The sequence below is a fragment of the Doryrhamphus excisus genome, linkage group LG7, assembly GCF_037039965.1.
Source record: "Doryrhamphus excisus strain RoL-2023G ecotype Guam linkage group LG7, RoL_Dexc_Guam_v1.1, whole genome shotgun sequence".
In the NCBI taxonomy this organism is placed as follows: Eukaryota; Metazoa; Chordata; class Actinopteri; order Syngnathiformes; family Syngnathidae; genus Doryrhamphus; species Doryrhamphus excisus.
In genome coordinates, this window is record NC_136363.1 from 13,905,173 (window position 1) to 13,932,158 (window position 26,986).

At 45.5% G+C, this 26,986-nt stretch overlaps 2 protein-coding genes across 10 annotated transcripts; one reads left to right on the forward strand and one right to left on the reverse strand.

Annotated features, from left to right (window-relative positions):
- Positions 1-4: 4 nt before the first annotated feature.
- Positions 5-9,945, forward strand: LOC131101992 (uncharacterized). 7 transcript variants are annotated; one of them, XR_013627733.1, is made up of 11 exons: positions 5-87; positions 319-348; positions 432-518; positions 604-633; positions 1,145-1,294; positions 1,372-1,443; positions 1,510-1,557; positions 1,628-1,663; positions 6,711-6,746; positions 9,547-9,591; positions 9,701-9,945. XR_013627733.1 is itself a non-coding variant. In XM_078792169.1 (10 exons), exons 1-10 carry the CDS (start codon positions 7-9, stop codon positions 9,733-9,735), a joined length of 735 nt encoding a protein of 244 aa, XP_078648295.1. In that variant the 5' UTR covers positions 5-6; the 3' UTR covers positions 9,736-9,945. The 7 variants fall into 7 exon arrangements, 5 of the variants coding, with proteins under 5 accessions (XP_078648295.1, XP_078648297.1, XP_078648294.1 ...); XR_013627734.1 differs by lacking the exon at positions 1,628-1,663; XM_078792169.1 differs by having other exon boundaries at positions 432-633.
- LOC131101402 (heat shock factor protein-like) lies at positions 8,811-20,961 on the reverse strand. Of its 3 annotated transcripts, XM_058046489.2 has the most exons (13): positions 20,579-20,948; positions 19,645-19,753; positions 19,353-19,489; positions 19,164-19,288; positions 18,924-18,999; positions 16,113-16,174; positions 15,840-16,037; positions 15,287-15,465; positions 15,091-15,214; positions 12,049-12,154; positions 11,922-11,975; positions 11,806-11,854; positions 8,811-10,342 (listed from the first exon to the last, which is right to left on the reverse strand). In XM_058046489.2, exons 1-13 carry the CDS (start codon positions 20,732-20,734, stop codon positions 10,203-10,205), a joined length of 1,515 nt encoding a protein of 504 aa, XP_057902472.2. In that variant the 5' UTR covers positions 20,735-20,948; the 3' UTR covers positions 8,811-10,202. The 3 variants fall into 3 exon arrangements, with proteins under 3 accessions (XP_057902472.2, XP_078648292.1, XP_078648293.1); XM_078792166.1 differs by having other exon boundaries at positions 15,840-16,174; positions 20,579-20,950; XM_078792167.1 differs by lacking the exons at positions 8,811-10,342; positions 11,806-11,854; positions 11,922-11,975; positions 12,049-12,154 and adding an exon at positions 12,232-12,493 and having other exon boundaries at positions 15,840-16,174; positions 20,579-20,961.
- Positions 20,962-26,986: the final 6,025 nt, after the last annotated feature.

Sequence of the window (26,986 nt, forward strand, 5' to 3'; positions counted from 1 at the left end):
GCAAACATGTCTGTGACTCCCTTCTCCATCTGCTTCTGGAAGGAACCATGGAAGCGCACTTACATCACTTCCTGTTGGACCTTCTGGGTGAGCCCAACCACAACATCTCTCTCTCGTCTGCAGTCCTGTTGGCTCTTGCTAATGCTAATCACCAGGTCACCTGGCTACCACAGCCTGATGACCATTAAAGGTCGCCAAATGATATTTCAAATGTAGTACTTGGAATTGTCCACCAGAGGTAGACAGAGCTGATATGACATCATCAGACTTGACACTTATGACAATAGAAATGTCAGTAACAACCATGGTTTCTTTCAGGCCGCACACCAACCAGCATGGACGCCACAGGTCGGACATATTCCCTCTCACCAGTATTACTGGTAGTACTGGTGTACTTTCCATAACTCTTCTTTCTTTCTTATCCTATCAAGGAAGTCTCATGGACGCTCGTGTCATCAGCCAATCACCCTCTAGTCCCCACTCAAGCCACGACCAATCCACTGCCCGGCAGGACTCATGTACTAAAAAGCAGTACTCTTATGTCAAAAAATACTACACACCCTCACTGCATGGTGATCATTTCTTCGACTTGGTTCTCCTCAGCATCTTTCTCATCACCAGCTCAACAGACAGGTACTACACACACTACTACTACTACTACTACTACTAATACTACTACTACTACTACACACTATACAGAAATACTTGCACACACAGTACTACTACTACTACACTCTATACAGAAATATTTGCACACACACTACTACTACTATGACTATTACTACTACACTCTATACGTAATACTACCACACACACACCACTACTACTACTACTACACACTATACGGTAATACTAGCACACACACTACGACTACCTCTACTACACTCTATATGGTAATACAGTGTATTAAGGTGTATAATAACACTAGCTCACACAGCAGTAAGAGGTGTATTAGAGTGTATAATAGTTGACAGGAGTTTTTGGGAAGTACCTAGAGTACTTGATGGAGGAGAGGTAGTCGTGATGAAAGATGGCTGTCATCCAGCATGAAGTCAGCTGATGGACACAGATGGAGGTCACCATCTCACAGGTACGAAAGGGACCAAGGCAGAAGCTTCATCTGAGTGTTTGCTATTATTCTCAGTGTCCGCCCGACCGGCGTCCGTCAGGGATCTTCACGCTCACAGCGTCCCGTGGGCCCCCACGGGTACGACCGTTCTACCGCGGGGTTCCACAATCAACGCTTTTCTTCATCTTTGGACCGCTGGTGTCAGCAGGCACCGTGACAGCACCAGTGAGCATCAGTAAACATCGAATGTTGTGTTTCCGGTCAGCCATGTTCCTTATCCCGCCATATGCCGTACGTGTCAGTTACAGGGTCCTTGCCTGTGGTCACCCGCACCGAGCTGGCAGATGGCGACCTGGCACACACTCCGCACTCAGGTGCTTTTTGGCACTAGTGCTTGCATGGCCAAGATCATTAGGTTTTATGTACCTCTTTTCTTACAGGAACACACACATGGCACACTGACACCATTACCATGGCAACAGCCCCAAGTAAGCTTCGTCCACCAGGGATAACACCAGTACTAACACGCTAGTCAAAGTTAAACATCTTCCCTTTTAGTCTTTGCAGAGGCATCAGGAACTCCACTACACTCCAGTGAGTCTTTTCACATGTCTCTGCTCAATAACCCGTATCATACCCTGCCATGATATCATCACCCATGATAGCATACCTTAATCATGACATCATCACCCATGATATCATATGCTATAATCATATCACACCCTAATCATTTCATCACCTATGATATCACATCTTTCATTATATCATCACCCGTGACATTGTTGTGGAAAAAATTAGTAGTAGTGGTTAGTAGTGGTAGGAAATAGAATGCCAGAAATAAATACAGAATTCTGGCAGTTGTTATGACCTTTGCCAAACAAAGGGGTCAGACAACACACAATATGCATTGCAGTCTGAGGTGTCTGGCCAAGAGTGGCCTGTTGTGGGAACTCTTATTCTCCATCGCATGCAAATGAATACATTACAATAGTGAATACATTCTTACACCATGATATCAGACTCATGATATCATGATATCATCAGCGATATCATACCCTATCATAGCATCAGCGATATTATAGCCTATCATGATATCAGTCCCTGTCATGATATCATCAGCCATATCATACCCTGTCATAATTTCAGACCCTATCATGATATCATCAGCCATATCATACCCTATCATATTATCAGACCCTATCATGATATCATCAGCCATATCATACCCTATCATGATGGCATCACCAATATCATAGCTTGTTTTTCTGCTGTACACGGAAGCGCAGTGCTTCCAGCTGTCACCACAATGTGACACACATTTTTGGAGCTTCACCGTGTTGTGGGCCACTGGAGGGGACATCCCAGAGGATTCACGACATATACATTGTGTGTAGCAAGAGTGGTCAAAGGTGGTCAAAGGTAGCGGGAATGTAAAAAAAACACAGAAGAGGCCACAGCCACAGGAGAATGTGCTGCCGGAAATATACTAATAGCGTAGAAAGCAGTGGTGGTAATGATGATGATGATGCTCGTGTTTGCATGTGAGAGGTGAAGGAGAATGCCAAGTGGATCGGACATTTTGATGAGTGAATTTACTCCCATCACAAACGTTGGGTCATAATATTATTCATGTCATGTATAATGTCATACCCTATATCGTACCCTATGATGTAATACACTTGATCATACCCTATGATATCATACCATATATCATACCTGATGTCATACCATATGATATCATATCTTATGATATCATACCTGATGTCATAACCTATATCATAGCCTATGATATCATACCCTGATGTCATAGCCTCTGATATCATACCCTATATCATGCCATACCCTATAACAGGGGTCTGCAACCCAACCCAACCCAAGCCATATTGGACCAAAAAAACAAAAAGCCTTATAAAAATCCTCAAAGCCTTATAATGAAGGCAATGCATGCTGTATGTATCTATAGTATTAGCCTACTATCAAAATGACTATGTTGGCTACAAATACATAATGACTTCATGATTAAATGTTTATTTTCCCTGCAGTGTATCCTGTAGGGAATGACGCACGATGACTACTCTGTCGTACGATGCCGCCTCAAGTTTAACTTCATTCATTCATTTATTTTCTACCGTTTACCCTCACAGGGGGGTGCTGGAGCCTATCCCAGCTGTCTTTGGGCGTGAGGTGCGGTACACCCTGGACTGGTTTGCCACCCAATCCCAGGGCACATATAGACAACAACCATTCCCACCTACATTCATACCTATAGACAATTTGGAGTGGCCAATTAACCTAGCATGTTTTTGGAATGTGGGAGGAAACCGGAGTACCCGGAGAAAACCACACATGCACGGGGAGAACATGCAAACTCCACACAGAGATGGCCGAGGGTGGGATTGAACTCAGGTCTCCTAGCTGTGAGGTCTGCGCGCTAACCACTCGACCGTTACAATATTAATAAATTATGTTTCATTGATTTGATGAAATTAAAGAAATGCAATATAGAAATACGATTTTTTTTATGTCGTTTTTATTTTGAGGATTCGAAAAAACAACAACAAAATCGAACGTGCATAACCCCCTGCCCTTAATCTGGGCAACAAACAGTGCAACAAAACGCAGCCTGCATTTATAAAAATAAAACGAAAGCCTTTTGAAAATGTGAAGTATATAAAATCAAATTAATACAGTTTACGTTTGATTTCTGTGCAAATGCCAAGCAAATCGGTGCAAGGGTAAAACGCAGCAGCTGTCCTCTTTTGACACACAACCAACGTAGCTATCCTGGTGTTGTCAACTTGTCAGTGTTATTCAGCTCCGAAGGGCGACCTGACTTCAGCAGAGAAGGAAAATGTTACTTGTTGCTTCCAACCAACTGGATTTTAACATTCCAGCCCCGAGACATTTCACACCGGACGAACTTCCTGGTTCAAAGGTCATGCAAGTCCACCCTACATAGCTGTCCAAGGCAAATGCCTGTAACACTCGACCCGAGGAACAAAACACAATAATATCCCGATGTGTCATACCAAATATATACTGGCGAAAATCAGAAATCACTTTAAAACAGCCACTTTTGTTACTAAATATGTGCCTATGACAGGATTGTGTTCTTACCCGTTAAGGTGACTTGTTGTCGGACATGACTGGTCAGCTTCTCAACATCGGGCATGTAAGATGAATGCAGTGAATGCAAAAGATTCGGTCCAAGAAAGGTACAAGAAACGTTTAATCCTCTGTTCTCCTCAGTTATTTTTCTCTTTTTCCCTTTGGGATCTATGGCCGATCACACAGCCGCCGGTTTGTTTACAACAGCCACCTGTTGTAGCAGGGCATAGAAACGTGTGTCGCGGGCTATGACGCAAATCTTCGTTGACAGAAATGTTGAAATGTAATATTTACTCTACACATTTTACAGCATTTGAAAACGTTAAGAATGTTTGAGTCATGTTTGTCTTCCTACAGAAACCATATTAAAACCAAAAATATATTTCTCTTCCCCATCTTTTTCCATTTTCAAACATTTTACAAAAAACTCCAGGGAGCCACTAGGACGGCGCTAAAGAGCCGCGTGCGTCTGTCTGGGGGTTGCCGACCCCCAATATGGGGTATGACATTATCATAGGATATGATATAGCATATGACATCATCATAGGGTATGATATACGGCATGACATCATCATAGGGTATGATATACAGTATGACATCATCATAGGGTATGATATAGCATATGACATCATCATAAGGTATGATATAGCGCAGGGATCAGCAACACGCGGCTCCAGAGCTGCATGTGGCTCTTCAGCCTCCTTATTGTGGCTCCCTTTGCAAAGCTCAAATATTTTTTGTGGCTCCCTTTGCAAAGCTCAAATATTTTTTGATGATGTCATACTCTACATCATACCCTATGATGTCATACACTATATCATACCCTATGATGATGTCATACCCTATACCACCTCTGTCTCTGGCATCCTTCTGTCTTCGTGAGACGATGGAGGAGTTTCGTAGAGATGGGAGGTCAGCGGCAACAGCGGGAGTGGTTGAACAGTCCCACCCTCGAGTGGTAGTCCCCCTTACATTTTTTGCAGACAAATGTTGATTGTTGTTGTGGCTGGCACTCTGCTTCCGCCTTCTCTTCTCAGCCAAAGCTGCATTTCTGGCATCCTCAGCCACCTTTACGCCAGATTTCAGTTAGTCGCCAGGAAGATCGGTCCTCAACAACGCATTTTAGTCTTTTCCGTGAGACTGGAGTTATTCCAGACTCTGGTGCAGTTTCGACATGCTTATGGGGTCTTGGCGATTCTGCTGCTCACTTCTGTTTCCAGTGTGTGCGAGCTTGAGATGGAGGACCCAAGGTGGGTGAAGTTTCCCACAGTGTTCAGCACATGCCCATCAATGGCGATGGTTGGGGGATGGTCTGTGCCCTGAGTCATGACATTGGTTTTCTTCATGCCGAAGGTGAGCCTAAACTCCTTTCCGGCAGCAGAGAAACTACTGACGAGCTGCTGCAGTCCATGATCCGTATGCGAGACTAGGGCTTCATCATCCGCGAAGAGCATCTCGCACCTCTCTCACTTTGGTCTTGGCATGGCGGCGGCAATGTTGAAGAGCTTGCCATCGGCTCGGGTGTGAATGTACACCCCTTCGCCGCAGTCTTTAAAAGCGTATTGAAGGAGCAAGGAGAACAAAAGGCCGAAGAGCGTTGGTGCAAGGACACAGCCCTGCTTTCACACCACTGCTGACAGGAAAAGCCCCAGACGTGGCACCGTTGAAGCACAGTGTGCTGTGCATGTTGTCTTGGAAAGAGGTGATGACAGCAAGCAGGTGTGGGGGGGCAACCGATTTTCTTAAGGAACTGAAATTTCGCTCCTGCTGACGAAATCAAATGCCTTTGTTAGATCGATGAAAGCGACATAGAGAGACATCTGCTGTTCCTGGCACTTCTCTTAGAGCTGACCAGGGAGAATACCATGTCCACGTTTGACCGGCCAGCACGGAAGGCAGATTGGCAGATGTAGGAGGCGAGGGTCTGCAGGCGGGCAAGGGTGACATGTGCGAAGACCTCCCCCACAGTGCTCAGGAGGGAAATACCTCGGTAGTTGTTACAGTCACTTTTGTCACCCTTGTTTTTATACAGGGTGACAATGATTGCATCACGCATGAGGAATGTGTCCTTCCTCCCAGCATTTAGGGTAGGTAGAAGGGTATGCGGGGGCCCAGTGGTACAGATTTCTTCTGCTGGAATGCTGTCACTGTCAGAAGGCATGCCAAGAGGTACCTTCCAAAAGGCAAGCTTGCCAGCAACAAACTCCATGCATGGAGCCAATAAGACTGGAAATGTCCCTGCTCTATATATCATACCCTATGATAGCACTCCCTGTGATGATGTTATAACCTAGTTCATACCCAATGATATCATACCCTATGATGTCATACCCTATGATGATGTATACCCTATGATATCATACCCTGATATCATACCCTATGATGATATCATATCCTATGATATCATATCCCATGATGTCATACCCTATGATGATATCATACCCTATGATGATGTCATACCCTTTAATATCATATCCTATGATGATGCCATACCCTATGGTGCTGTGTATGATGATGTCATGTGTTGGTGCAGGTGCTGTACAGGTGACTGAGGACTTCCACAAGGCTGGTAAGTCTCTCCAGTGTGTTCACATCAGAGATGTTGGTCAGAATTAGTACAATGAATGATAATGATATTTTAAGGATAGTTGGAATATTTTCACATGAAGTTATCATCTCCATCCGTGCATGTAAACAGTGTGGAACACACACAACAAAGGACAGGGTATCGCCATCTGAGCACCAGTGGGCTGATGGGACCAAATGTCACCGTTGACGTACAGGACATTTGGAAAGTATTCACAGCGCTTCATATTTTCCACATTTGTTTATGTCACAGCCTTATTCCAAAATGGATTCAATTCAGATTTGCCCGCCGAAAATGAAGTGGTGGGTCTACAAGGGGGAGATCCTGTGTGGCTTATTCTGGCTGGGACCCGGCCGGGCCCCACTGGTGAAGGCCCAACCACCAGACGCTCGCCTGTGAGCCCTTCCCCCGGGCCTGGCTCCAGGGTGAAGCCCCAGTATCTCACATCCGGGCGAGGTACGGTTCCTCCTCTTGGTTTTAGTCAGAAGGGTCTTCTGAATCACTCTTAGTCTGGGAGCGTGAGGTCGACAGGCGGATCTGCGCAGCCTTGGCAGTTATGCGGTTGCTGTACCGGACCGTCATGGTGAAAAGAGAGCTGAGCCGGAAGGCAAAGCTGTCAATTTACCAGTCGATCTATGTGCCCACCCTCACCTATGGTCATGAGCTTTGGGTCATGACTGAAAGAATGAGTTGGCGGATACAGGCGGCTGAAATTAGTTTCCTCCATAGGGTAGCTGGAGTCACCCTAAGAGATTGACTAAGAAGCCGCTGCTCCTTCAAATCAAAAGGTGTCAGTTGAGGTGGCTCGGGCATCTAGTCCGGATGCCTCCCGGACGCCTCCCTGGTAAGGTGTTCCGGGGATGACCAGCCCGAAAAGGAGGGATTTTGTCTCAGAGCTGGCATGGGAACGCCTTGGTGTCCTCCCGGTGAAGCTGGAGAAGGTGGCCAGGGACCGGGAAGTCTGGGCTTCCCTACTGAGACTGCTGCCCCCTAAGTGGAAGAAGTTTGGAACCACCAGGACCCAGGACTAAGCTGAGTGATCGGAGGAGGTACTGCAAAGAGGAACGGGCTAAACTGGCCAAAGATAGGTGTGCCAAGCTGGGGCATCATGTTCAAAACACCTGAGGTTGGGATTGGCCAAAGGGGCATCAACAAAGTTGGGCAGAGGCTGTGGATACTTATGGTCAAGTCACTTCTTTATTTTTAATAAATTAGCAATTACAAAAATGTTTTTTTCACATTATTACGTTATGGGGTGTTGTGTGTACAATTTCAGAGAAAAAAATTTATTTAATCCATTTTGGAATAAAGCTGTGACGTCAAAAAATGTGGTAAATGTGAAGCGCTGCAAATACTTTACACTGCTGATGGATATGCATGTCTAAACATCCCAACTATCCCTTAAAGGGGACCTATGATGACTTTTCTGACCTATAAATGTAGTTAGAATGTTGTATTCTGGTGTTGAACCATGCCAAAGTTTCAGATGACAGGGTTTGCGCATTTGGAAGTGAGCCCTGAAAGATGGCTCAAAACGCTGGCTTTCAGAGAGCGTGGATGTAGATGCCATACACTCGCTGCCCTCCCCCAACCTCTGCTTATCTGTTTATGAAACAACCTCAGGCAGATGTTATTATAGTTGGTGATTCCCAGCAGGAGAAAAATATTTTCATCTGTCAATGGAATTTCGCACGGGACCGTTTTTGAGAACATGAAATATCCGCCAAACATTTGCTGGAGCCAGAAGCAGTGTGGTCTCGCCAGGAAAGGTGCATTCATGTCAGACATGCTGTGCGTCCACGGAGGTAGAGAATACTCACTGTCTCGCAAAAAACGTCCGGCTTCTGAGCTCCACAGCACCAGCGGTGATCCTGACAAAGTGTGTCCGACACTGAGTGCTCGTCCTCGGGCAGGTCAGGTTGGAGGCAGCGCCCAATATCTTAAGCTAGGAGAACAAGTTTGAATATTACGTGCGGACTACCCCAGGGGTCAATACTGGGGCCAAAACTGTTCAACTTGTACATCAATGACATCTGCAAAGTTAGGAAAGACTTAAAGCAGGTATTATTTGCGGATGATACCACTGTTTTTTGTTCCAGAGGGAGCACAGGCGAAATCATTAGAAAGGTCAGAGAAGAAATGGTCATATTAAAAAGATGGGTTGATAATAATAGATTGTCCTTGAACCTAAGTAAAACTAAAATCATGCTGTTTGGTAACAGCAGAAAGGACACATACCAGCAAAAACAAAAAGACGGTGCAGACATTGAAAGGGTGACGGAAAATACATTTCTGGGGATCACAATAGATAAAAATATGAGCTGGAAGCCTCATATTACAAATATACAACATAAGGTGGCAAGAAATATTTCAATATTGAACATAGCAAAATTTGTTCTCAATCAGAAATCCCAAAGTTACTTTACCACGTTGGGGGGGATACGTGTCTGTCATATCTCAACCGACGCAGAAAACACTGGGTTCCCTGGTCTTCCTTGTGCTCATCCAATCACCAGTCAGAACTCAACCATGATGCATTTATGGCCTCACACAAAGTTGGATTTTTTTTAACTTTTTCCCCACTGAGGTGTTAAAAAATATTGGAGCATTGCCAAGGGAGCCACAAGAAAGAGACTGACAAGTCACATGCAGCTCTGGAGCCGTGGGTTGCTGACCCCCAATCTAGAAAGCTTTCTATGCATGCTTTGGTGGGTAGCGGCTCTCAGTGGAGGTGCTGACAGTTTGTTCTTTGCGTCCTCCTGGTTCTGCTTGCTCTCCGCAGGTTCCGTCACTGAACAGTACAACCCATGGAGTCAGGGTCCTGAAGGTGAGGTGCCAACGGGCTTGACAAGCAGTCAGTGTGTGCTTGTAGCGTGACGTGAGCCAAAGAGCAGACAGTATGAATGCTGGTGTATCTTTTGTGTTTTTGCTGACAGCTTCAGAAAACCTGGAGCTGGAGGATACCTGCTGACTTCCACATCAAACCTCAAGTTCGGTTCTTACGCTACCAGTTTGAATGCACAGAACAATCAGCACGCTCCGTCCAATCCCAGCCGTACCGCTAGCTTTTATTTTGAAATATTTAAGATGGCTATCACTGCTTGTGATCTGTAGAAACAATTTTAGAAGCAGTTCAACCCGCAAAATGTCTTTTAATGATTTGACAATAAATGTGTCTATTTTGAACATCAACTGCTATGGGGACATATTTGTCGATAACAGCTTGTGTATTTTTATAAGCCAACAAATGATTGGATGCAGTAAACACTAAAATACAGCCACAACAATATCTCAGCTGGCCATCCAGTTTGCAAAAATATTCCGGCTTCTTACACGTGTATGAAAAGCAATGTCTGCATAGGGAAAATGTCACCTTTGACCTGCTGATCAGTAACAGCAAGAGTCTCATCCCTCCTTGCTGATGTCAGAGGTCAGAGTTCAATTTGCTGTTTGGTCATCAGTGGGCGTGTCAGGGTGGAGAAAAGGCTCCGCCTCCAACTCCAGTAACGACGGCAAGTCGGCCCCGCCCTCGCCTGCTTCAGAAATCTGCACAGGCGTGTACTGCACCAGCTGCTTCCCTAGACCAATCACAGAGCAACAATGTCATCATGTACACCACTTTACATGTCTCTTAGTCCTGTGGCTCTTCTTACGGTACACTACACTACGCACAGTACACTGCACTACCGACACAATACTACTTACACTACACTACTTATACTACCTACAGTACACTGCACTATGTACACTACACCACCTACACTACCTGCACTGCACTACCAACACTACACTTCACTACTTACACTACCTACAGCACACTACACTATCTACACTACACTATCTACGCTACACTAATTACACCACCTGCAGTACACTACACTACCTACAGCACACTATGCTACCCACAGTACATTACACTACCTACACTACACTACTTACATTACAGCACACTAACCTATCAACACTACCTACACTACACTAATTACACTACGCTACCAACAGTACATTGCCCTGCCTACACTACCTACAGTACACTACACTACAGTATACTACACTATACTACACTAGTGTAGTGTACTACCTGCAGTACACTACACTACCTACAATACTTGCACTACACTACTTACACTGCCTACAGTACACTGCACTGCCTACACTACAATACTTACACTACACTAATTACACTGCACTACCTACACTATACTACCCACAGCACACTACACTACATTCACTACTTACACGACCAACATTACACTACATTACCGACAGCACACTATGCTACCCACAGTACATTACACTACCTACAGCACACTACACTACCTACGCTACCTACACGGCCTACAGTACACTACTACTTACACAAGCAAAATTACACAACACTACCTACAGCACACTATGCTACCCACAGTACACTACACTACCTACAGTACACTACACTACCTACACTGCCTACAGTACACTACACTACCTACAGCACAATACACTACTACTTACACGGCCAACATTACACTACACTACCTACAGCACACTACACTACCTACACGGCCTACAGTACACTACACTACCTACGCTACCTACACTTTTTTTAAACTGTACATTTTTTAATCATTTTCTTCAAATATTATGTCATTGTCAAGTGTCTGTGGTGTAAAGACTGGCAGAGCAATGTAATATTGGTCCGTGTGGCACATGTGGCTGATTGCCTTGTTCCTCCATTAGACTTTGTGATGCATGTCAGAGGTCGTGGTGACAGTCATCGAGAAGTTTTTTAAAGAATCAAAAAACATTTATTATATGGTAATTAAATATGCTGCACAGAGTGTCATTTTGTAACATTCTTGGTTAGTGGTGTGCTGCAAAATTTTCCAATGTAAAAAATGTGCCATGGCTGAGAAAAGGTTGAAAAACACTGGGGTAGAGTAGGTGTGGTATAGTAGGTACACCAGGTAGGGTAGAGTAGGTGTAGCATAGTAGGTACAGTAGAGTATGTAGGTCTGGTGTATAGTAGAGTATAATTTGTTGTGTGTGTGAGTGCTGCTACCTGTGGTGTTGCTTTGATGGGCTCCTTTGGAGGTGTCGTCACTTAGAAGCTATGAAGGTAAGATCTTTATGTTAGAAAGAGCAGCAACACACAACACACTGCCTCAAGCTACTCACACTGTCCAGGCTGTTGATGTCAAAGTCTCCTGGGGACCACGAGGGGTACATCAACTGAACACAAAGATTGTTTGGCAAGTTCATGTGTGTTGTCATCTCACACGCACACTCACACACACACACACACCTCCATGAGCGGAGAAGTATCAAAGGTGAAGGTTTGGTTGTTCAGGATGTTCTGCAGGTTTTCTAGACTGTTGTCAATGGTTTCCACGTGATCCGACAATTCAGACCTGAAAACCCCACCCAAGCACGCGCACACGCGCACACACACACACACACACACACACACACACACACAGAGTGTATGATGAAAGTGCAAGAATGTCCATGTTGCACTGTTGGATGTTCGGTAGAAAATGCGAAGACAAACATGGAATGAAGAGAAGCATGAGAGTGACATAGGCTGTTCATCAAAAGTTGAAAAACAACCTGCACTACAGCTTGACCCATTACTATATATTCACCAGCATTGCTAAGCCATGTATCAACGTTTTGGGATGATTCTGTGTAGGTGGCCACTGCCCCTCACAGACCAGCGAAGTGTAGCACTCCATGTCTCTCTCATTCAGCTGCAGCACAGAATATCACAATAGGACACCTTGGAAGCTGTGGCTTTGCAAAACAATATCCAGTTTAGTGCCACACCGTCAGGGACCATCAAGGACATTCTACTTTTCTTCACTCTACTTTTACACAGCGTATTACAGTTACATTTTAACCTGGTGTAAGTTTCAGCTCTCCCACTTACCCAGATTCCACCATACACACAAACGTCACTTCAGACTTCCATGCAGGATCTACTTCATGTCCTCAGTCCAATCTTTTATAGATACATTGGAACCTATTGTGCTGAAGTCCCTGCACCTGCTGCTACTAGCAAGTGTTAGAAGTTCACTACAATGCAGTCAGTGTTTCAAACGGCATGTATTGAGTTGTGAACTGCTACAGATCAGCTACGCACCATACTGTAACTCGAGCCAGACCGATATGGGATTTCTGGGGCCAATGCCGATACAAATATTTGGGAGTGAGAAAGAACAATTTCCATTATATGGGCTGATAGGCCAACATATGAAATAAGACCATTAATATACTCGGGATATAATACTGTACATACATGAACATAATACCAAAATAATACCAATATATGAAAAAAATGCAAGAAGCAAAAGACAAATTAAAATCTGGAACTTATTATTTATTATTAGTAACACTGTCAATGTAAGGACTGTATACACACTGATACATTTAAAAATGCAAATGGTAAACACACTAACGAAGAAGGGAGTGCAAACTGGAAACGCACTGACTAGGTCAGATAATGAAGTTTGGAAGCGAGTCCTGAAAGAAGTTAGGGATGGCTTTGAATGCACACTGGGACGTCACAGTGAGCCAGAGATCCTGATATGGGCATGGGCAAAGGTTCAAGCTGTTAGCTGTACAAGATGAGCGTGACCAATCACAGTACAGTATATATCCTTTCTATATCATATATCAGCTTTTTCCAACCACTAATATCAGTATGGGTATCAGCCCCAAAAAGGGAAGAATAATGTTGCCCATACCAATATATTGGAGGCTGGAAAAAGCTGATATACAGGATATACACTGTACATGAAGATAAATCATTCTAATATCCAAAAGAGGATTGAACACAAAGAAGCAGAAGACTACTACATGAAAATGAGTAGTCTCATTAGTAAGGAGTCACCATGCATGTGCCGTAAGCAGAAAGAGAAGCGAGAACGGAGAGTAGGGACTTTGAATGTACTATTATAAATGAACTACAACAGGACAAGGTAGAGAGTTGGTTGACATGATGCAGAGGAGGAAGGTAGACATACTGTGTGTTCAGGAGACCAGGTGGAAAGGTAGCAAGGCTAGATGTTTAGGAGCAGGGTTCAACTGGCTCTATCATGGTGGAGATGGGAAGAGGAATGGAGTACAAGGAGTTGGTTAAGAATGTCCTGGAGGTAAAATGAGTGTCAGATAGGGTGATGAGTCTGAAGATAGAAATTGAAGGTGTGTTGTTCAACGTTGTTAGTGGGTAGGAGATGCTAGAAGAGTGGAGGTTTGCCCTGGAATGGAGAGGAATGAAGATTAGCCACACCAAGACGGCGTATATGTGTGTGAATGAGAGGGAACCAAATGGAAGAGTGAGGTTACAGGGAGAAGAGATACAGAAGGGGGAGAATTCAAAGGAGACCAGCCATGTTGTTTGGTCTAGAGACAGTGCCGCTGAGGAAAAGACAGGAAGCAGAACTGGAGGTAGCAGAGATGAGGATGCTGAGGTTCTCATTGGGAGTGACCAGGATGGATAGGACCAGGAAGGAGTACATCAGAGGGACATGAGGCCTTGGAGAGGCCTTGGAGATAAAGTCAGAGAGGCCAGACTGAGATGGTTGGAATAACACTTCCGGAATAACAAACAAAAAACAGACTGTGTACATATATTTATACTGTTATTCTGTATATTTTGTATTTTCATATTTTGTATTTTTGGGTACATGACAATAAACCTTTTCTGATTCTGATTGGGACATGTCCAGAGGAGAGATAGTGAATATATTGGAAGAAGGACGCTGCCAGATAGGCGTAGAGAAAGACCAAAGAGGAGGTTTATGGAGGTAGTGAAGGAGGACATGACAGAGACAGCTGCAGAAGACAGGGTTGGATGGAGGAGATCGGTTTGCTGTGGCAACCCCTGAAGGGAAAAGCCCAAAGAGAAAGAAGATGGTCCTGAATCTTGACCAAGCACTGACATTGTTTTGGGTCTACAATAGAGTTTCAGGTGGCGGAGGGGCGTCAAACGGCAACCGGCTATATGGAGATGTTGGTCATGACTGTGTGGTAATGACTGGCTTTTTCAACACATCACAAATGACTTCTTCCAGAGGAATCATCTCTCTCTTTTGGACCATCATGTATTTTTTTGCTCTACCACTTCTTAGTTCCATGAGCCTTGAGATGTTTGTGACAAGTGTGAAACGACTGTCTTACTGCGTCCAAGCTCAGCAGCAATGGCGTGCTGCCAGAGGCCTTTGCTTATCAATCCCACCTTGTTCCAAGACAGAACGCTTTGTTGCCTTTGCCATCAGAGATGATGACAGTGGAAATAAACTCATAACTCATCACATATGATATTTCTTCAGTTATGGAGACTTACTTGTCAATGCAGACAACCGTCTGACACTTGTGAGCCAAGTCTGGGTTGGAGGCGGGTGTTTGGCCATTTGGAACTGGTGGGAGGGGCCCGGTGTGGGGGGTGCTCATCAGAACCACAGGAGCAGCTGAAGGCATTGCGGTGAAAGAGAACGGCAAAGGATTATGAAGAAGCAGAGCGTGTAGGCTTGATGACTTACCTGGCGCCAGGTTGGCCATTACGGTGTTCTGGGAAGACTGCGTGTCATTTTCTTGCAGAATGGAGTTGATGAAGGCGGTGGGAGAAAGAGGCGTGTCTACAGACGTACCCACATCCTCCAGGACAGGACTGTTCACCATGTCAGGAATGACAGGCTCCTCCTCCTTGATGTTAGTCTTTCTGCAGGTGTGAGATACACCAATGGCTTGAGTTGGGTTGACATTTTAGCCTTGAGCATGCTTTTGCCTTAAAGTTCTAGTAGTACAGTACGGGGTTGGTGTGCGTGTGTGGGCCTGGACAAGTCTTGGTGCTTTTAAATGCTGTTTGCACTGACAGACAACAAGGGATCCACATGCTGTTTCAGATACTGAACTTTTGACACTAGCTAGGAGTAGCAGGTGTAGGAAGCAGCTATAAAAGGCAGCACTTTGATTGGCTGAGAGCTTGCCATGGCGTACATAGAGAGCAAGGAAACCTCCAAGCGTAATTTAGGTGGAAATGTATGGCGAGTAGCTAATATTCCATTGCAGTGTGGTCCCCAAAAGCATCCTCACCCAGCTTCCATCCAGTCACTGACCACCTCTTCTGATGCGGGCGTGGCCAGCTCTGTGACGTCAGAGATGATGGGTCCAGAGGTCAAAGAGGATTCCGCTGAGTAGGTGCTGGCTGCAGACAGCAAGTGCTCCAGTGAAAGGGGTCGGCTGTATTTGGGCATGGAGTGGGTGCTGCTGGCGTCATTGAGCATCAGTGGGCTGCAGACAGAAGAGTTGTTTCTTAAGACGACAATCATACACAATAATACAAATATACATTCAAGCTCAACTTGCAGTTTTCGCTTGACTCCCATGATCCGATTGGACTGGACCAGCGATACCAGGAACTGAATCAACTTGAAAGAGAAAAATTCTCGTTATGACATGTTGTGGGAAAAAGACCTACCCTAACTGAGGTAGCATCAGGTAGCATCGGAGTGCAACGGTAGTTCCTATAGTCCACCACTAGGGAGGAGTATCACCCTAGACTGGAAAACTAGGTGGTTTTCTGTGCCTCATTTGGGTGCTAAGTAGGGCTGCAACAATTATCGATTACAAAAAGTAGTAGAGGATTTTTTCCACGTTTTGAAAAATCGCCTATGAAGGAAGCGGGTGTTTGATGACACGGGAAGATTAAAGCGCCAAGAAAAAATGGCAAGACGACAAAGGAGAAGGAAAAGTAAATGTAAGAAAACAGAGAAAATGTGGCTAAACAGCAAGTGGACACTGTGAGGTCTATCAGTTTTAACGCCGCATTTCACCACCGTGCCATGAACGCCATTGTGATCATGGATTTTTCTCATGGACTTGTGAGTTAATTTATTATTGCCTGGCTGAGTAACTAGTCGTGTCATTGCCTTAGGTTTTTGTTGTCGTCCTACACACAAGCATCACTTACACTATGTACTATGTCCATTTAAGACTATAGTATATATAGTATATAAACATAACCACCACTTACACTGTGTACTTACTATGTCTGTTGTGCTTGTCACACAATGACAGAATGGTATACATTCTTGCAATGATGAGATAGTGACATATACTGGTATAAATGATAATTTCAAAAAAGCAGAAAGAGCAGACTTTACTACATGTTGAAATGAAGATAAACACGGTGATGGAGCTAACGGGGTTAACTTAGTTTAGCATGCTAGTGACTCGGGCTGGATGAGTACCTTTACCATGCCCAATGACCATGTGCAGGTCCTGAGTGAAAAAGGACCAAAAGCACGTCTATTCTTGCACCCAGCTCGTCTTACATTCTCAAAACACACTGAACACACTTCCAGCGTCCAAAATAAGAGCACCGTTTGCCCCATGCTGTCTGTGTAAACAAATAAGCGAACATATGTCCATAGACAGTTGGAATAGCATGGGTGTCTACATTTTCCTTAATGCCAAGCACAGGCATGACTCTGCTGAGGATTCAGTAGCAATGCCATCCTATTAGAAAGGTTAACAGGTTAGCATACATCCATTTAGTAATAATGCGTGCCATCCCATTATAGGATTATAGATCAGGCTACATCCATACATCCATTTCTCCATTGCCGGCCTAGATTGGCAAATCATAGATTCATGTAGCAATAGCTAGAAGAATTTTTTCACAAACAAATTTCCCGAACCCATACATCACACACTATGCCAATGTAAAAAAAAACACATTTGTGAACGAATGAGGGATTTGCTAGGGTCCGAAGGTCCAGCAGTGGCCAAGAAAGGCAGAGCACACACAACAACAGAGAAAATGAGCATGACGAACAGGGAGGTACCTCTGTAATACGGAAGCACGATGTACTTTGTGTCGAGCAGAGGTGGAGCAAGAGATCATCATATGCAAATGCAAAACAGCAACAGCAAAAGGTTGGAACACCACAAATGTGAAGTCACTGAGTCTGGTAGACAGGAAATATACCTTCTATATAGTTACCAATGAATCAATACATGTGCTGTACAATTGGACACTCGTCTGTTTACTTATACTGGTTATGCTTTGTAGCTATTTATACAAGACTCCAATCAATTCAATGACATCCTCATATTCTGATACATCAAGAATAAGGAAAGTAGGCTTGGCTGTTATGGACGTATGACCATATAAAAGCAGATGGTGTTTCAATAGAGGGGAGTCTTGTATAAAAATGTCCAAAGCTTAATCCATATGATGAAATAGACTAGTTTGGTGTTTATTGCTACGGGTGTGGCTAACCTTTCTAATGGAATGGCATTGCTACTGAACCCTCAGCAGAGTCACGCCTGTGCTTGGCATTAAGGAAAATGTAGACATCCGTGCTATTCCAACTGCCTATGGACATATGTTAATCAGTCATTTCAAGGGTAGTGTGTCCTGTGTGTGTTGAGGACAATAAAAGGTCTTTTACGCGTGGTCACAGGCCATGGTAAGACGCTCCTTACATGCCAGTGGCGAAGATACACTCATCTGGCCCGAATCACACACACAACCACACTAGCATGCTAAACTAAGCTAACCCCGCTAGCTTCCATTCACACTCCATAAGAGGAGGTTCTACCAACCTTGGCGTGTTTATCACCATTTCAAGCTGTTTAGTGTTTGTAGTGCTCCATCGTGTAAATACTTCCCCACTTGAACGTTCCTTCTGGCTATGATGACAGCATCTCATCCATCTTATGTATCAATAAAGTCCAACTGGGCTTGATTATACTGATCGTTGATGCTGGAAGAAGCTATACCGGTGTGCCAGTACATTAACACCCTAATGCCAAAAACACTCGCTAAAGTCCACATGGCCCAACCAGATTAAAAAAAAGCATTGGTTTTGGAGCACTGACTAAGACAGTTCCAACAGAGAGGATTGGCAGCGGTATGAGATGATATGAGATGATATGTAGGAGATCATCACATGCAAATGAATGCCATCAAGAGGCTCCACCAAAGACCCTGTGCGTGCTGGTGTGTCTCAGGAGAGGAGTTACAGCAGAAGAAGGTGCAGTTCTTACAATGCTGATCAAACAAGGATACTTTTCTCATGGTACAAGCTCCAGCTTCCATGGAATACACATAGAAGCATTCAGAGCAAGGCGGCTTTTCTGTCAGTCAGTGTTTTCTGTCAGCCAGTGTACCTTGTTGACCACTTTCTGCTGCTGCGCGTGCTTCTGTCTCAGACACGCCATTTCCCTCCACAGAGCCTCGTTTTCACTGAAACACACACACACACAGCTTCTGTTCAGTGCTGCTTCCATCACACGCCATTGGGAGACCTTCCAGGCCTTGAAGACCTGCAAGGCCAGTCCTGTTTGTGAGCGGACATTCTTTCACTTGCATAAAATTGTCAGGCTGAGAGAGTGTGAAGGAGTTCTTACTGCTTCATGGCAATGATTCTGGAGTCAATGGTCTCCTGCTTTCCCTTCATCATTTGTACGTCATTCAGGATCTTACTGACCTCATTTGCTGAGATCTTCACCTCCTCTTGCCGCACAGCAGACACCTGCAAAGGCAGTGTCGTCATGGAGATCAGTGTGTGCTGCATGCTTTAAAGTGCTCCTATTTACATTGGTGACTTTGCGTTTGATGTTCTCCAGTAAATGTTCTTGTCCTCTGATGAAGAATGGATGCTGGAACTCTGTGTCATCTTTCTCTGGTTTCAACAGACCGCCTTGCTCGATGTGGACCACCTTCCGGAAGCCATCTTCAGGAAATTCAAACAAGCAGTCAGTTGACGAGAACATTATAGTAGTTATGGTGGACAGGAAGTAGCATGCTTGCATGTAAATTTGATAGGCTGTAGTCAGTGGCAAGTATTGTTAAAAGGACATTGTCATCCATCAGTAAAGTCATACTCACACATATTGAGCTGTCGGATGAAACTGGCCATGTTGTTGTGTTTAAAGAACTGTGGGAGAACCTCTTTAGAGAACCGACCCTGATCGTATACATGGAAACTGGTTCCCGTCTGACACAAGATCAAAAAAGAAAGCCTTTTACAAACTTCTGATATCCGTACAGTCTCATTTTCTCAGCTCCATCGCTTGGACATCTCTCCTTCTCTCTTGCACTTGGACTACACACCAGCTTCCATCGCTGTACATCCATATTCATTCTTTTCAACAACCACTATACCGATGCCTTGCTACATATCATCATACCACTGCTATCCAATCACCTCCAGCAGCTTTCATCCCTCACACAACATAACATGTTCTTCAAATACTAGCTGCTGGAATACCATACAATACTATATACTGTAATACTAAAATAAAATGATCACAAAAACTATCCACTGTCATACCAAGCTAACATTGTCAGTGCTAAGATAACATGTTAATAAAATACTATGCGCTGTCATACCAAGCTAACATTGCCAGTGCTAAGATAACATGCTAATAAAATACTATGCGCTGTCATACCAAGCTAACATTGTCAGTGCTAAGATAACGTGCTAATAAAATACTATGTACTGTCATACCAAGCTAACATTGTCAGTGCTAAAATAACGTGCTAATAAAATACTATGTACTGTCATACCAAGCTAACATTGTCAGTGCTAAGATAACGTGCTAATAAAATACTATGTACTGTCATACCAAGCTAACATTGTCAGTGCTAAGATAACATGCTAATAAAGTACTACATATTAGAGTAATACTAATGTTGTCGATGCCAAGATAAAGAATAACATGCTCAGTACGAGGATAACATGTTAAGCTAACACTAGCATATTTGCATACAATAGTATTACTAGAAATGCAATATTATATGCTGAGAACTGAGCTCGTACCGGGCTCCAGCAGATGAGGGGGTCAGTTTCAGGGTCTTCCAACAAAGTCCACAGTTTAGCGAGGAAGGCCGGAACGTTGCTGACGTTGCTGGTAGCCAGCAGCGAACCTTCAACTGCACCTTTTGCGTATTCCATCAGCTGGGCCGAACCAAACATACACCGAAGGTTCGGGCGGCACAAATAAATAGTGATGCTGGCGGCTTCCTGGCGTTGCTTCTCCTATTTGTCATATGAAGGACGAAAACGTTGAAACATTCACCAAGATCAAAATCTCTCGTAGAAAATTCAAATAGCCCAACAAATCCAAACAACCAACTGCGTAGCACAAATGGAGTCGCGTGGTGATGCCGTCACCAGCAATGCGCCGTCGCGTGAAGACGTACTGAAATAAAAATGTCGGGTTCAGTAAGTCTTTTTATATCTTCCAAATGGTTTGTTGTTATCGTTTGCTCACTCATTCTTTTCAGTGCTGTGATCACAACCACATGTAAACATTTGAATTATAAATTGCACGTCTTCAGGTCGGATTTGTCGTTGTTCGCCAGTGCTGTTTCAGCTGTGACGTAACTTCCAAGCTACGGCTGTGCTTGATTCAGGGTCTGCATCCTACTCCAGTAGCCTACCCGGTCTACGAAAGCCAGACGTTCGGAGTCTCCTCCTCCAATTGCAAACCAGCCTGGTGAATTCAGGTGGCTTAGCCCAGGGGTCCCCAACCACCGAGCCGGGGACCGGTACCGGCCCCGTGGCGCATTTGCTACCGGGCCTCACAGAAATAATAAAGAATTTATTATTATTATTATTATTAAGACCGCATTCTGGCCAAATTAACTTTGGCCTGTGCCCCTTGACACACCAATATCCCTGTCTACTCTCTACAGATATAATAATACAACTGGATCAGATGTGGGCATAAAAATCCTTTGGCGCTAGCAGTACATCTTGTTTTTTATATCCATGTGCGCTTGTCCTCGATAATGACATAGGAACAACACATTTGTTCCTGCAAATAATTAGCCCCACACTAGCAAAGATGACTGAAAAACAGACATCTTTGGACAGCTTTCTTACAGGTAAAAAGGCGCCTGATGAGCCAGAAGATGAGCCTACAACCTCGAAGAAAACAAAATCTTCTTTTAACAGACGATAGCAAGAATCCTAACTAAAATATGGGTGACTCTCAGGCGCCAAGTCCGCTCTGCATAATATGTGGCCACACTGAATTCAAGTCCAGAACATATTAACAGCCCTCTTACATAGATCAGTGGAACCCAGCAGGTAAAGATTGCCTCTAATTTTGTATGAGTGCAGTGGGAAGAAAAGCACAGGAGAAGCAATGCAGAAGACACGTTTATTCTAGCCCTCATCTCTCATCTTGCCTTGTCTTCTATCAAGCTACCCAAGACATACATATAAATATATATAAAATAACAGCTGTTATATATAAAATAACAGCACATCTTGTAGGGGTACAAAATAAGGGCGTCACAAAAGTAGCTTACATACCTTCCCTCTAACAATATGAAATGTCCTTGTTTACACAGAAAGACAATAACAAAACAAACAAACAATGCAATACAGTACACAACATTGGCAATTTGCCCCCAAAAGTCATCGTTTCCATCACGTGTAAATTGACCAGGAGGGAGAGAAAAAACTGTTACCCCCAATCACCAAGTACCCAACAAAACCAGAGAATGGTACAACAACAAGACCGAGTCTCAGCGGTAGGTGACAAGATCCCTAAACCGAGCAGGAGGCTTTACACCCCTCCCCACATGTGACATAGGCACAGAGGACCACTCCCCCTATGACCACCACTCGTCCCGCGAAACAGCCGCAGGAAACTCCTCCCACGGGGAGGTGAACCAGGAGTGGGGCAAGGGCGGGTCTCCGAGGGAGGCCCCGGAACAAGACCAGTGGTGTATGGTTTCAGCCTGTTGTAGTGAACCACCTGTGCCCATCCATCCTCAGAGAAGGGATCACTAATGCAATACGTGAGGCCTGACACCCCCTCAGACTCCAGGACCACCGTGATCTTCAAGGGGCTCCTTCGATGGGAAGCCAACCTCATCCGATCCTCCCTGGGGTTATAAGCCACACTAACTCCCCTACAATGTAGGGTTTATGTCGGGCCTTAGCCTTAGTCATGATACAGTTTCTGCCTCTAGTGAGCAGCTGCTGCACTTTGTCTGGCATTCACAAAAGCCACTTCTAACTTCTCCACCTTTGTAGATACAAAGTCAGCATGAGAGACAGAACAATCAGCATAGTCTGTTTGATTTGGCACTAACACATCCACGGGACCCCGAGCCTCCCGACCATGTGTGAGGTAGTAGAGGGTATGGTGGGGGGGTGTACCCAGTGCTCGCATGAACGCGACGTGTTGTAAGCAAGCCAGCAAAGATTTAGCCTGCTGGTCAATCAGAGTACGGTTGAAGCGCTCAACCATACCGGCGGGCTTGGGATTATATGGTGTAGTCCAAGTTTTCTTAATGTGTAGTAGTCCACACAGTCTTTGTGCAATTTCCGCTTCAGACTGTCTGCTCTGATCGCGATGTACCATCTCTGGGATGCCATGTGCTAACACATAATCCTCAAACACACACTGAGCAGCAGACTGAGCAGTTTGATTAGGGAGAGGATGCAAGTTGACAAACTTGGAAAAATAATCCTCAATTACAAGAACGTATCTACTTCCTTTAGATGTCACTGGAAGCTCTAAAATGTGCATTGCAACTCTTTCAAATGTAATCCCCCCCATGGGAGCACGGTGTTTCGGTACTGGGGCTTTGCGAGTCTGACACAGCACACATGGTTCGCACCACTGGTGAATTTTCCTGGGCGTAGAAGGCCAGTTACAACGTTCCCTAGCCAGCTCCCACACTCTGCTGACAAATGTGCTGAAAGTGACCCCACATGAAGATGAGACAGAATTTCAGGAACCAGTGTTGCAGGGACGATCACCTGATGTTGAGGTGAGGAGTTCCCCATTTGGTATAAAATTAATTCACCAATGACAACCTTGGGAACTCAGTCCAAAGCTTCCTGGAGCCACCGGGAGCCACCTCTCAGCTGCCCCCAAGGTGGACGGGAGCTCCCAGCCTCGATCCAGTTCAACACAACACCAATGTCGGGCTCTTCCTGCTGCCGTAGGATCAAGGCTTCTGTGTCAGTTAAAAGAACATGCAGGGGCTACCCCCCTGGTCCCAGGATCATCAGGAAGCAAACTTAGCAGGGACCTGTCACCGATGGTGGAGGGAGTGTCAACAATATTAATTTGAACAGGGGTACCGTGGGTGTCCCCGTCCTGGCGCCTTGAGAGGGCATCAGCGTTTGTGTGGCACGGCCTCCACTTGTACTGCATCACCCAGTTAAAGGGACAGTACAGAGAGAGAGCGACAAAAACAGCAGCAACAACAATTCCCATGAACAACAGTAATAAACAGGACTGCATCAGTTAAATGTCAATGATGGCTTAGGGTCACAATGGAGATGGTGTCAGTGAAATGAAACAGGTATATGTGTGAGTGTGTGAATGTGTAATTGTCACTGACAGTGTACAAAAGGAGAGGGACTGCCTCCTACCACCCAGTAAACCCTGCCCTGCGCAGCCAGGCCAAGCTCCCACCGCCAGGGAACACCGGCCCCACGGGTGCGGGCGAAGCCAAGGCCAACCCCCCAAGATGTGTTATGTTGGTTTTTATCCAGAAATGTGCGGATGTTTAAATAGTTTGGATTGTTTCGGAGTGCTATGTTCCGCTTGTCTGCCTTGCACACGCCATGTAGGCTCTCACGAGATTACAGCATCACGCCAACAACACCCGGCCAACATTACTTGGGCTTGTGGCAGAAAGCTGCCTTCTGATGGTCTTCCTCGGCGACCTCCATCTGCCAATATCCATCTGAAAAATCCAGGGTACCAAACCAACAGGACCCTGCCAGCGTGTCCAGGGTATCATCCATGCGGGGAAGGGGATGGCAGTCCCTCACTGTGATGCTGTTCAGACGTCTATAATCAATGCAGAACCTCCACTCCCCATTCTTTGTCTTTACCAAAACGACAGGGGAGGCCCTTGGGCTGCAGCTCTCCACCATTACTCCATCATCCAGCAATGTAGCCACTTGTCTGTCCATCTCCTTCCTCTTTTCAGGAGAAGTCTGGTAGGCTCGCTGTCTCAAAGGTGGGTGATCACCTGTGTTGATGCAATGTTTGACAAGGGTGCATTTACCGGTTACTGCTTTAGAGGCGTTAAAGACGTTGCTATATTTGTCTAGCAAGACCCTCAAGTGTCCCAGTTGCAAAGCATTAACAGGGACACCCGCAACATTTCCGCTGCGGCCATGGGGGACACCCAGTAGTGGGAGCTGGAGGTGTCACCAGGTCCCCCTCATTCACAGAAAAGAACTCCCCGAGATGGGTGCCCTCCCTCAGTGTCAGGGCTTGGTTGGTGGGGTTCAGCAGTCGAGCCATAGTAGTGCCATTTTCTACCACATTAAGGGTGGGGGAGACGACACACTCACTCTTACTCTGGGGGTTCGGTTCAATATAACCGATAAACTCAGGGAGGTGGTCAACCGGGCCGGACTACCTGATTACCTAAGCATAATGTAGCCACAACAGTCCCTAGTGTGTCCAGTAACTGTCCATTTACGGCCCTAGCTGCAATAATACTATTTGTGCTTTGGGGGCGCTGGTGCAGAGCTGGAACAGACTGGCGTAAGTCGGCACTAATAAATGATTCAGGTGAACCAGAATATTAAGATATGAGGAGCGTTGCTCGGTGGGCGGGGAACATGCAGCAACATGACTATGGGAAGGGGAGGAGGTTACCTCCTTAGAAGGTCTGGGCCACAACGCCAGCTACATCCTGTTTCCCGGCTTGTTGGCGGGATCTTGGCAGCCTTGTCATCTTGTTGCGTTGCTGTCAAAGTTGGTTGTCTTGCTCGGTATTTGACTCCGTCCCTCTTGAAAAGGAGATGGAGAGCAGCGATCTAGTCCAATAAATTGGTCCTCACGTCGAGGCCGCCATCCTGGAGTGGGCGAACGTCCTCACAGCTCAGACCAGCGCTGTAGGGACTGGCAACCCCGGCCCCCACACCGGCATCAACATTGCCCAGGCCTGGGGGAGGAGACTTCGCTGCTCTGCTCATGATACTTCAGCCGTTCATTCTCAGTCTTCCCCATTTCCTTCATATCTTCTGCAAGCGCCTCTATGGTGCACTGCCAGCGAGCCTCTTCACCTGAGTGGTTGCACAGCTACCGGCAGGTAGGCTGACAGGGAAACAGGGGTAACCACTTCTCAAAGTCTCTTGGGCTATATCACAGCGGCCTGCAATGATCAAGGCTTCAGCCTAGTCAGTAGCTGCCTGCTCCTGACATTTGGATTTGAGGCAGGGGTCAAGTCCAGCTAGGAATCTCCAAAATGTTTCTTCCTCTCTGGGAAGGCCTCATCCACTAGCTTCCATATCAGCCGTATACACATCCAGACTTTGCCCCGGGGCCCAGCGTCACGCAGCTAGGTTAGTTCTGAAATTGTCCAGGAATTGTCTCGGCTGAAAGGCTTCTTGCAACTTCGCCTGTATGGCAGGATAATGCCTGGACAGTGAAGGAATGAAGGGACTTATATTTTATCCTTGTTACAGTAATGAATAGTTTACTTGACTAGCCGTTATCTAAATTTAAAAGGCAGTTACACCCACACATAGTGCTTTGTGTGATTTGCAGCAGCTTAATACACCCACACATTTGAGTCACCATGGCATAGACACATCAAAAGAGCACACAAGCATCAAATCTCTAGACACCTGGGGTGAAGGACACGCCACAGATAGGCCGGCACCACCAGCGCCGGGATCTCCTCACGTTACTGTCCCTTCACAGATTGGTCCACATCTGCCTGCCATGGAAGGGCGCTATCTTCACCCATTGGCTGTGCTCTTTTTGTCTGGCTCTGTATTAAGACCAATCTCTCGATAGGCCTACAGGGAAAGACATTAAGCCCGGAGCTCCGTTGTATTAGGTTTGTCTGTCAGGAATAAATCTCTTGAGCTGCATACTCATGTATGCAATGTGGACAGTGTGGACTCATGTGGTTATCCTTCCTCCAACTCGACACCCACTTGGACGAGGCCTAAAGTGAAGTTGGCCAATTCCTACAACAGCAGCAGGTAAATGTCCCACAGCTGGAAAGCAGCTTTGGATAGTCTTGTAGGGAGATTACAGGCTAGTTCATCATCGTAATCGCTGCCAGTACCGGCCACTAGCGCCCTCACAGCCACTTCATATTGGCCAACAGGACAAACTTTCGCCGTCAGCTCCAGTGAGCAGCAGCAGTTCAATTTTCCCATTACTGGAGAAGGGCCTCTCCCAGTGAGAGGATGTGTAATCGAGCGGGTCTTCCCCGCGCT

Excerpts from the sequence above, each read along its gene's own strand:
- LOC131101402 (XM_078792166.1), bottom strand. The coding sequence starts at position 20,734 with ATGTTTGGTTCGGCCCAGCTGATGGAATACGCAAAAGGTGCAGTTGAA. Across the intron at positions 11,855-11,921 it reads ACATCAACAGCCTGGACAGT|CTTCTAAGTGACGACACCTC; the intron begins GTGAGTAGCTTG and ends TTACCTTCATAG. Across the intron at positions 10,343-11,805 it reads CCATCAAAGCAACACCACAG|GGAAGCAGCTGGTGCAGTAC; the intron begins GTAGCAGCACTC and ends TGATTGGTCTAG.
- LOC131101992 (XM_078792168.1), top strand. The coding sequence starts at position 7 with ATGTCTGTGACTCCCTTCTCCATCTGCTTCTGGAAGGAACCATGGAAG. Across the intron at positions 1,295-1,371 it reads CAGGCACCGTGACAGCACCA|TTACAGGGTCCTTGCCTGTG; the intron begins GTGAGCATCAGT and ends CGTACGTGTCAG. Across the intron at positions 1,444-1,509 it reads GGCACACACTCCGCACTCAG|GAACACACACATGGCACACT; the intron begins GTGCTTTTTGGC and ends CTTTTCTTACAG.